The 11,454-nt window shown below is 32.6% G+C and overlaps 1 protein-coding gene and 1 non-coding gene across 3 annotated transcripts; both read left to right on the forward strand.

The window, feature by feature from the left end:
- Positions 1-2,882: 2,882 nt before the first annotated feature.
- TRNAL-AAG lies at positions 2,883-2,963 on the forward strand. Its single transcript has one exon. It is a non-coding gene; the product is annotated as a tRNA-Leu (tRNA).
- A 725-nt stretch (positions 2,964-3,688) lies between these two features.
- On the forward strand, positions 3,689-11,354 carry LOC101220898 (probable sucrose-phosphate synthase 4). 2 transcript variants are annotated; one of them, XM_031880474.1, is made up of 14 exons: positions 3,689-3,997; positions 5,265-5,354; positions 6,739-6,938; positions 7,108-7,171; positions 7,372-7,571; positions 7,646-8,126; positions 8,314-8,445; positions 8,630-8,761; positions 8,864-9,040; positions 9,275-9,328; positions 9,497-9,559; positions 9,742-10,584; positions 10,680-10,807; positions 10,964-11,354. In XM_031880474.1, the coding sequence occupies exons 1-14, from the start codon at positions 3,782-3,784 to the stop codon at positions 11,250-11,252; spliced, it is 3,069 nt and encodes a 1,022-aa protein (XP_031736334.1). In that variant the 5' UTR covers positions 3,689-3,781; the 3' UTR covers positions 11,253-11,354.
- Positions 11,355-11,454: the final 100 nt, after the last annotated feature.

An 11,454-nucleotide genomic window follows, 5' to 3' on the forward strand; every position in this document is an offset into this window, starting at 1 on the left:
ATGCATATTAAAATAGTTTCATTAATAATCCACTAAATACACATGAAAGTTTTTAAATGATCAATTACCCGTTTAAAACATTAATGGTTTGATGCCACCTCCCTTCAATTAAATAATATTATACTTTCTCTACTCCACTTTTTGGTTATTTCCAAACGGTTGGTTTTGGTCCTCATAATTTTAAAAAGTGCACTTTGGTTCTTTCACATTCACTTTTACCAAAATAAATTAAAAAAATAAAAAATAAAAAATACAAGAACTTGTCACTTTGTTGAATGAGTCACCTATTTTAAATCAAATACCCATTTTACTTTAATGAACTCTGATATCATGTTAAATTTAATAGTATGTGTTTTCATCTTAAAATCAATTGACAATAAGAGAGTAGCTCATCTATTTTATATGAAGTGCGAGTCTATTTCATTTTTCTAATGCGAGACTTTCTAAGAGAACCAACGTGAACTATTTAAAGTTATAAAGAAAAAGAAACCGAAATTAAAAATATAGAAACTAAAATGAACATTTTAAAATATAGAGACGAAAGTGAACCAAAGTAAAAAAATTAGACCAATTATATGTTTTCTTTATTTTATTTTATTTAAACAAACATATACTATTTTAAACTACTGTTCAATATTTTCACTAATTTTATATTTCTTCTAAAGAAGAGGAATGGAATAGAATGAAATAATGTTACGCAAGTAAGATGAGTTAATCGGTAAAATCATTATTGTTTGATAGAATAAAATATTTGGTAGAGAGGAACAAAATACTTTATAATTATACTCTTTTAAATAAAACATTGACTATCAACATAATACGTAAACAAGCGAAGGTAGAATTGATCATCTCATCAAAATCAAGAGATGAACCCACCAAATGACGAATGACGAATGACGAATGACGAAATCACAAATCATCTTTCTCTTCAGTTTATACATTCAAAGTATTCCTTTTTTTTCTTTCTTCTTCATATCTTTATAATTCTGGTTTTGTTTTTTAAGTGTAAACTCTGTCAAATCTCACTTTTGTCACAAAAATATTAAACAAAGACAAAAGGTGTATTAAGAATATCATTAGATATATATTGTCAAAAACGGTACACTCACAAACATTCTGAGATTATATGCTCTCTTAAAATAAAAACGTTAATTGTTATAGTCAAACAAGAATTAATATCATCATGCATTATTATGTAACAATTTATATGGTTTACAACTAATATTAGTTCGTAATTAAACAACAATTAAATAGCAATGGATATTATTAGAACAATCAATATTAAATAGCAATCAACCAAGTATTAAATAACAAAATAAGTATAAAATAACAATCAATATTGTCAAATACAAATTAGACATTAATTAGCAAAAATCAGTATATCATAGTGTAATAGAAAAAACAATCAATATCAACTGAAAATTCGATGGTATCAATCACATAACAAGTAAATTTCAATCATCTTAATAATTTAATTTACCCCTAAGTTCTTATTCTTTTGCCTAATTTTTATTTGTATGGAATATTGTTATATTCACCTTTCATGTCTTATTTTCTTAGGGATCATACTTAAATTGTTGATGTTCAATTCAATTCAGGTGATTTTGGTAGGTTTTAAAGAGATCGAGGATAGTAGATCCATCAATATGGGTATGAAAACATGATAACAATCAAATGGTAATCAAATGCAATTCTACATTTTTAACTATAAGGACATTTTGGTCATCCGAAAATTTCAATTGGACTAGATTTGTTAATTTGTTATTCCGTAAATTTTAAAATGTTGAGTTATAGACTCAATTTTCATTTTATATTTTCAGTAAGTACAAGTGTGCCAAATTATAATTCAAATAACAAACCAATGTTATATTATTGGACTCAATTCCTAGAGAAAAAACGGTTAAAAATCAAAAGGGAGAGAACACAACACAATAAATAGTTTGAATTAAGAATATTATTGTTTTGTTTAAAAATAAATTCAAAGCATAATTACCGTTTATTCCACCTTTAAAATTCTGTTTTCTTATGCAATCTTTTACAAATACGTTTTTGTTCACTTTCCCAAAATAGATTCTGAAAACTTCACATCGGTCTAATGTCTTGTATTGTGTACATATATATAACTAAAGTTGATGGTGAAAGGTTTAAATTCTATAACTAGAGAAGACAAAAAGAAAGTCGTTTCTAGACATTCACAACAGTTTAGTGGGAAAACAAGTCAATGTTACTATTTCTAAATAACACAAAAATCACATAAAAGGGATTTTAGGTGTTGAGTTGTTTAGAATTGATTGGTGGTAGAGTCACAATGTAAATGTAAAGAGTTAATAACTCAAACAAATTGATGTTTTTCAGTTACAAGACCCAGAAACTTTTTTCTTTCTTTTTCTCCTTTTATCTTTTCCTATTTCAGTATCTTTCTTCCTCTTTGAATTAAGAAGAACAGGAATGGTTTCTTTTTCTTTTCTTTTTTTTTTAAAAAACAAACTCTACTATATACTTAAAACTACCAACTTGATAACTAATTAATGAAAATAATATTTATACTATCCTTCCTTAAAAAAACAAAGTGTAGAATATTTTTGAGGTAAATTACAAAATCTTATGATTTGAGAAGAGTTAGAATTTAATATATCAAACTGACATAAACAGAAACTAAATTATATCTTCTTCTTCTTATAGAACATAAGATTTATGGTTATGGCTGTGGGACATACGATGAAGATGCAGAGGCAGGAAAAGTGAATTTGGAAAAGGAAGAGGGGAATAACCTAAAACTTGTTGTTGGGCCTAGACGTTGAGAGTACACGTATGGATGAATAGGATCAATGTCGTATTAGGAATAGGATATATTGATAAAGAAGGTGGGTCATCTCAAGCAAGTTGAGATGGCCGAGTTGGTCTAAGGCGCCAGATTAAGGTTCTGGTCCGAAAGGGCGTGGGTTCAAATCCCACTCTCAACACTCAATTTTTTTTCCTTTTTAATTTCCTTCAATCAGCTGGAAATTCAGGAAGAGGGAGAAAAAAGTAAGAATATCTTGTTTATTAAAATGGTTAATTTGTTAGGGCATATAGTTCAAAGAAAATTAAATTAATTCAAATATATTTTAGATATTTTTTGTTGTGAAAAATAGAATTATTTTAAAAAAGATACTTATTAAAATCCGAAGGTGTGTATGGATGTGATGCATATAAATAATTTTCCTATCTCTAACTGTACTTTAAGAAAAGCATTTAAGTTCATGCTAATACTCAGATCACAAAAAATAAACATTAAAAATAAAAAGTAAGGAAAATTGGCAGATGCATTTTAAAATATTTTTTGTATGGATATTCTCTTCTAGGAATTCGTTGATCAAGGCAACTAAACCTTTTCCTTTTGGGACCTTAAGCCAAAAGAGAGTTATGGAATATGACACACGGTTATGGTGATAGTTTTGCAAAAGAATTTTTGGAACAATAATAATTGCTGGGGTTCCACGTTGGAGAATAGAAAGAAGAGAATATTATAAAGGGTTATTTGGGTAATATGCGTTTCAGAAATGGGCTTAGAAACAGAAGTGAGAACCAAATCCTGGCTTTAATTTTCTTGGATTTGCAAGTATTAGAAAAGGAAAATAAGAAATAAAAAAAAAACTTGAAAATGTTGATATATTCGATGCCTTTCTTAGAGTATTTAAATGGCCAATTTCCTAGCCTAAGTTTTCAAAGCTGGGACGAGTAAAATCCTACTGATCATTATCCTTCTTCTTCATTGATCCAAGAGAAAGAGAGTAATATAATGGCAGGTGGGAATGAATGGCTGCATGGCTATTTGGAAGCGATTCTGGACGTAGGAAGCAACAACAGAAGCAAAAAACAAGGAGGAAAGCACAGAATTGCGAGGTTTGATCAAGACAAACAAAAGAAAGGGAAGTTGTTTTGTCCAACAAAATACTTTGTTGAAGAGGTTGTTTACAGCTTTGATGAGTCTGATCTCTACAAAACTTGGACCAAGGTTTATTTTCTTTCATTTACACACATTAATAATTAATTACCCTCTTTCTCTCTCTTTTTGTTTCTTCTCTCTACACATAACTCTCTTCTCTCTCTCTCTCTCTCTCTCTCTCTATATATATATATATATATTTTATTTACTTCATACCGTGTTTGATTACCTTTATCTTGTTATCCCAAGTGAAATATTTGACTACATCTTCCATTTGCATCATCCCATTTCTTGCCAGCCCAAACTCAAATTAAACCACACACCAGAGAAAATGAAAAAAAGAAAAAAACTTGGGTGCTCCCTGGGCTATACACCTATCTCTGTGCAGCACAAGGGAGCTAACCTAATAAGAAACTATCATGAAACAGTTTATATTGTTTTTGTGTATAAAAGTGGGAAGTATGAAATTAGGTGTAACTATTTAACCTAAAGTGCATGCATGGTAAAAATTATTATCCTCAACATATTTTATTCGTAGTTCCTAATTATTATTTTTTATTATTTATAACATTACGTTGAATTTCCCATCTCTATTTTTTTGTCTATTAAAAATAAATAGAATAGAAAAGAAAATGGAATTCCTAATTATTAATAAAAAGAAACAAAAAGAGGGGGAAAAAAAGACAACATGACACATACGAAGAGTATATATTCCTTTTCAATCTAAAAGCAAAGCAACGTCAGCTCCCTCACTGTAGTATACCTCTTTTTTGGCCACTTTTTGTAAGAGAATAATATATATGTAAATGTGTAACCCTTTTATTTGCTCTCAGTTAAATTGCAAACTAACGGTTAGGAAACCAAAAGGTTATCCAAGTGTGTATTGCATGCTAGAATAGGTATAGGTATAGATATAGAAATTTAATCAATACGCAATATCAATATAGTTGAGACTTGTACCTGATTAATAGAAAATCTCCCTTTTGCCTTCAGGCTTCAAGATTTCTTTCTATACAAAAAAAGGCTAAACTGTATTCCTTCCTGTAAAATTAGGCAATTAGCACTGCCCAAAGGCTTAGTACTCATATAATCAAATCATCAAAATTCAATGCTAATTAACATGAGAGATTCTAATAATCATCCTTGATTTGAAAACTCTGATAAACTATATATCAGTTCATATGTTTCTAATACAGATAATATAAACATGGCAAAGATGATCCCCCATAGTCGAAAATTACATTAAAACATAAAAGATAAAGAAAATGGAAGCAGTGTATGTATGTTTGAAGGATAAAAGTAGAATTGATATGACGGGATATATTATACTTGACAGGTGATTGCAACTAGGAATACGCGTGATCGCAATAATAGACTAGAAAACATGTGCTGGCGCATTTGGCATCTGGCTCGCAAGAAGAAGCGGGTGAGTTTTAAGCTGCATGCAATTCATTTCTAGCAAATATGACTACTGATGCATCCTAGTTTTGAAATAAAGAACTAATTTTAAAATCGTAAGTTATAATTAACTACTAACGAGTATTATGGTTTTTATAGATAGTTTACGACTGTATTACTTATTAGCCGCCGACCCAGAAGAATAATTTGGTAATTTTTGGTCCCCAGTGTCGCCTGTGTTTGTTTTTATTTAGTCCTTGGTTAACTTTTTTTTTCAAATTTAATTCCTCATATTTTAATATTTATCAAATTAACCCACATTATTGACATGAAAAGTTTGCAACAGGTGGAAAACAAAATTAATGGTCGTTGGAGTGAGTTATTTTTAAATATAGCAAAATCAATTAAAATATTTATAAAATATTACAACCTATCTACAATAGAATGCATGTGTCTAAAATAGATGGTGATATTTTGCTATATACGAAAATATTTTATGAAGTTTTATCATTTAAATTGATTCTTCATATTTTGTACATATTTGTGAGATATTTTGATTAAAATTATTTTTGTCGGGTTTAAAATTTTTTAGACTCGTATTTCACTAAAAAATCAATTTGTTTAATTTTAAGAAAATTTTTAAAAATGATAAATTTTATAAAATATTTATAATATTTTACAAATTCTATCACGGATAGTCTTCTATCACTTTAGCATATTAATGACTTTTAATAATTTTAGAACGGATAGTCATTAATATGTTAAAGTGATAGAATTAGCTATAACTTGTAAATATTTTAATTTATTTTGCTTTTTTTAAAAGTACCCTATAATCTTACCTATTTAAATATATTTTTTATACTATTAAAATAGATCATTTTTAACAATCAAAAGTATATTCGGAAGAATTTTAGAATAGACAAAAAAATAATTTTAACAATTTTAGAACACTATAAGACGCGTCAAAAACCATTTTTAAAATTGAAAAAACACGAACAAAAGCTTTAAAGAAAAATGGTTGCAAAACAGTTCTAATTTTAGAAACTCTTATATTCTTAGGCTATTTTTCATCATACGTGTATTCACTGTTTGTATTTTTACTATTTTCTTTTTCACTGACTTTATGCGAGCTAGTATTTCTGTTTTTTGTTTTTAAATTATATTAATGAGAAGCAATTCTCATGGTACAGTTTTGTTAAAAACAAATTTCTGTTCATCCATAAGCTCTATCAAACTCATCTAAGAAAAGAAAAAATGGGAAAATCCTTGTTTGGTTTCCTACATCTCCAGATCCTTGAAGTTCAATCTAAACTAGATAGGCACTAGACAGTAGCTATAGGCTATAGCACAGTTATACTTGCAAATAGTCTTATGTTATGTGACATGAACAGATAGCTTGGAATGATGAACAGAAATTAACAACCCGACGACTGGAACGAGAACAAGGTCGGAGCGATGCTTCCGACGATCTCTCAGGAAGCTCAGAGGGAGAAAAGGAGCAAGGGGACACTAACATATCCGAGTCTATCAAAGATAGTCCTAATACTAATTCTGACATTCAAGTTTGGTCAGATGATGAAAAGTCTAGAAACCTTTATATTGTCTTAATCAGGTATTACATTCAATTACTCTAATTTCAATGGATGATCATAAAAGAGATTTGAACAATAAACAATTAGATATGAGTAAATTCAATTAAATAGCCAGAAGAACAATGCGTGTGCAGCAATAATTAGTATAAATATGTGTACCTTCTAATATGAAGTCTGTGATTCTTCCAGTATCCATGGGCTGGTGCGAGGAGAAAACATGGAACTCGGACGAGATTCTGATACGGGTGGCCAGGTAAGATAAAATTTGAAGTTCTTTACAAGCAGTAAGATATAGAAAAAGTAAAAGAGAAAGAAAACATGCCGCTTTATATTCTTCCTTGAGCAATATTCTTCTGCAGTGAAAGAGCCTGCACGACAAAGCTAACAATATCTAAAGCATATAACTGATATCTACCTATCTATCTAATACAGTTGTAGCTCCTTTAATTTCAGGTCAAATATGTAGTTGAACTTGCTCGAGCTTTAGCCAACACAAAAGGGGTGCACCGGGTTGATCTCCTAACTAGACAGATCTCCTCACCTGAGGTAGATTATAGTTATGGAGAGCCTGTGGAGATGTTGTCGTGCCCATCTGACGGAACTGGTAGCTGTGGTGCCTACATTATTCGTATTCCTTGTGGACCTTGTGATAAGTATGTCTTCCCTTCCCCCCTGAACATTTACAATCTAATAGTGACAATTAATATGGAAGCAAATCTTGTAACAGATACATACCAAAAGAATCCCTCTGGCCTTACATACCTGAATTTGTTGATGGAGCTTTAAACCACATTGCTAACATGGCAAGAGCTCTGGGTGAACAAGTTGCAGGAGGAAATCCAATTTGGCCTTATGTCATCCATGGTCACTATGCAGATGCAGGGGAGGTGGCTGCTCACTTGTCTGGGGCACTGAATGTGCCCATGGTGCTAACAGGACATTCTTTGGGTAGGAACAAGTTTGAACAATTGCTTAAACAAGGAAGGCTGTCAAGAGAGGATATCAATGCAACCTATAATATTTTGAGAAGAATTGAGGCAGAGGAGTTGGGGTTGGATGCTGCTGAGATGGTGGTTACTAGCACAAGGCAAGAGATAGAGGAGCAATGGGGACTGTATGATGGTTTTGATCTAAAGTTGGAGAGGAAGCTTAGGGTTCGAAGGCAGCGAGGAGTGAGTTGCCTTGGTAGATACATGCCTAGAATGGTGGTATGTTATACATGCAACCTCTTGAACCTTTATCTTTTCATACATTAAGAAGAATAGCTACCACTAGCCCACACTCATTCACATACATTTATTTCATTTGTCATATCTAGAAGATAGAGAAAGAAAATAGGAAACTTTTACTGGAATATTTGGTCATGAGTATATACTTTTCACCCTTTGGCCTTAGGTTATACCTCCAGGCATGGATTTCAGCAATGTTACAATCCAAGATTCAACGGAAGGCGACGGAGACCTAAAATCATTGATTGGATCAGACAGAGCTCAAAGCAATAGAAATATACCTCCAATCTGGAATGAGGTTTCACATTCTTCTTTCATTCTTTGTACTGTTCTTGAAAAACTTAAATTGGAAATAGTGAAATCAACTGATTTCAGTATCCCAATGAAATATAGTACAGATTGATATTATTACTTTCAGCTTTCTTCTCTTTAGCAAGGAGAGAGAATATCTCAATGAATCTCATAGAACAAACTGGATGCAGATTATGCGGTTTCTAACAAATCCTCACAAGCCAATGATACTTGCACTATCTCGCCCTGACCCTAAGAAAAATGTCACCACATTGCTTAAGGCTTTTGGAGAATGTCAAGCCCTGAGGGAATTGGCCAACTTGGTAATAATATAATTCCTCCCTTTCTTCTACCATTTCTTATAATACCAGACCCAGAGCCATATACAAGGACAAACTGTTGCTGACTCTTTATTCTTGCTGCAGGTTCTGATTCTTGGTAACAGAGATGATATTGAAGAAATGTCCACCAACAGCTCAAGTGTTTTGATAACTGTGCTTAAGCTTCTTGATAAGTATGATTTATACGGTCAAGTTGCTTACCCCAAGCACCATAAGCAATCTGAAGTTCACCAAATTTATTGTTTGGCAGCAAAAACAAAGGTAAATTGCCCATGCTAATAAATACAATGCAATTAAACGACTTAATCTCTGCATAACTGTTAGGATGAGATTGTTCGTTTGAGAAGTTAGCCTAGGTTTGCAAGAACTAACCTATAACAAAGAAAATATCTAACCATTGCAGGGTGCACCATAAAATAGGCAAAGTTGATGTTAAAGTATTCTAATAATGGTATTTCATTCTCTAATAGTTCCTCTTGGTGTTGTTTTTTGAAGGGAGTTTTCATCAACCCGGCTTTGGTCGAACCTTTTGGCCTCACCCTCATCGAGGTAAAAAGTTCACACTTTATTCACAGATTAAAATGAACTTCATCCCAGGCCTATAATAATGCTTAATTGAAACCTAAAAAAATCAGAAATAGTGCCTAAAGTGCGAAATCCACGAGAAAAATGCTTTGATAACTGATCAGCACGTTGATTCCATATCTAAATTTGCAGGCAGCTGCCTATGGCTTACCTGTTGTTGCCACAAAAAATGGAGGACCTGTGGATATCTTAAAGGTACGCATTTCAAGCAAATAACTTACTCTAGTTATATCTGAATTTGTAATTGTCCTACCTGTAGTATTCAATAAGTTCTTTGTACCATGTTTAATGCCAGACAATATTTATCCTGGTCACTTCTAGTCTTCTACAACGATTTGTAATCATCATTAATAATCAAACTAACAATGTCTTATCAGGCATTACACAATGGGCTCCTCGTTGATCCACATGATCAAAAGGCAATAGCGGATGCTCTTTTGAAGCTGGTTGCTGACAAAAACCTGTGGATCGAGTGTCGTAAGAACAGCCTTAAAAACATACACCGATTTTCATGGACAGAACACTGTAAAAACTATCTATCTCACATTGAGTACTGTCGTAACCGCCATTCTACCACCCGCCATGAGATTGTGCCAATTCCAGAGGAACCCATGAGTGACTCCCTAAAGGATCTAGAAGATCTTTCATTAAGATTCACCATAGAAGGAGAATTCAAGTTCAATGGAGAGCTTGATGATGCAATGAGGCAGAAGGAACTTGTTGAAGCAATTACCAAAAGAATGGTTTCCTCTAATAACAATGATAGTGCAAGTCATTATCCAGGTAGAAGGCAAGGACTGTTTGTAATAGCCACAGATTGTTATAATAACAATGGAGAGTATACTAAAAGCTTGAGATCAACAATTAAGAACGTGATGCAAACTGGCTCAACCTTGGGTTTAGGTAGCATAGGATATGTACTTTTAACAGGATCGAGCTTAAGAGAAACAATGGAGGCACTGAAATGGTGCCAGGTAAGCCCAGAAGAATTTGATGCGTTGGTGTGTAATAGTGGAAGTGAGCTGTACTATCCCTGGCGGGATACATCAGCTGATACAGATTATGAATCACACATCGAGTATAGATGGCCAGGAGAGAATGTCAGATCGACAGTGACTAGGCTTGCTAAGTTGGAAGGTGGGAACGAGGATGACATCACAGAACATGTAGGTCTATGGAGTTCAAGGTGCTGCTCCTACAGTGTGAAATCAATTGCCAATGTAAGCATCCAAATATGCTTTATTATACTGACTCGAAAATGAATTTGTGGCCTAGAACTGAAGATTTCTCATGAGAATCCTAATGTATTTGACAGATTAGGAAGACTGAAGACCTTCATCAACGGCTGCGGATGAGAGGATTCCGGTGCAATATCGTCTATGTACGAGCGGCATCAAGGTTAAATGTGTTACCATTATATGCATCAAGAAGACAGGCACTAAGGTTAGTATCTTTTCACCATGAGACAACAAAGAGTCTAGAGATTTTTTTTTTTTTTAATGATAATAAGAGGATATTATAAAAATGAACTATCGTTGCAAAGATTACAAAAGGGGAACACGAGAAAAAAATTACTTAAATGTCTGTCATCTTTGGTAGGTACCTTTCAATTAAGTGGGGAATTGATCTATCCAAAATGGTCGTGTTTGTTGGAGACAAAGGAGATACAGATCATGAGGACCTACTAGCTGGCCTCCACAAGACCATTGTTTTGAAAGGTTCTGTTGAGAATGGGAGTGAAAAACTTCTTCACAGTGAAAACAGCTTTAACAAAGAAGGTATAGCCACACTCTCACGTGATAGCCCTAACATATCCATTTTAGAGGGCAGTTATGGCGTCCATGATCTTTTGGCAGCACTAAACGTTGCTGAGATCAAGAGCTACTAGACACCCACTATTTTTTTATCCTCTCGTCCTGTTGGCACATTGTAAATAACAAAAAAGAAGAAGCAATTGCCATAATAAAAAGAATATACTTCACTTTTCGTACGAACATCAATGTTTATAAAAGGTACATAATTGGTTGTTTACTAGGTACACATAAAAGTGCATTTTACAGCATTTTCACTTGATAGTGTTACAGGAAAAG

Source organism: Cucumis sativus, chromosome 2, assembly GCF_000004075.3.
Source record: "Cucumis sativus cultivar 9930 chromosome 2, Cucumber_9930_V3, whole genome shotgun sequence".
Taxonomy (NCBI): domain Eukaryota; kingdom Viridiplantae; phylum Streptophyta; class Magnoliopsida; order Cucurbitales; family Cucurbitaceae; genus Cucumis; species Cucumis sativus.

Excerpts from the sequence above, each read along its gene's own strand:
- LOC101220898 (XM_031880474.1), top strand. The coding sequence starts at position 3,782 with ATGGCAGGTGGGAATGAATGGCTGCATGGCTATTTGGAAGCGATTCTG. Across the intron at positions 6,939-7,107 it reads CTTTATATTGTCTTAATCAG|TATCCATGGGCTGGTGCGAG; the intron begins GTATTACATTCA and ends TGATTCTTCCAG. Across the intron at positions 9,041-9,274 it reads GTTTGGCAGCAAAAACAAAG|GGAGTTTTCATCAACCCGGC; the intron begins GTAAATTGCCCA and ends TGTTTTTTGAAG.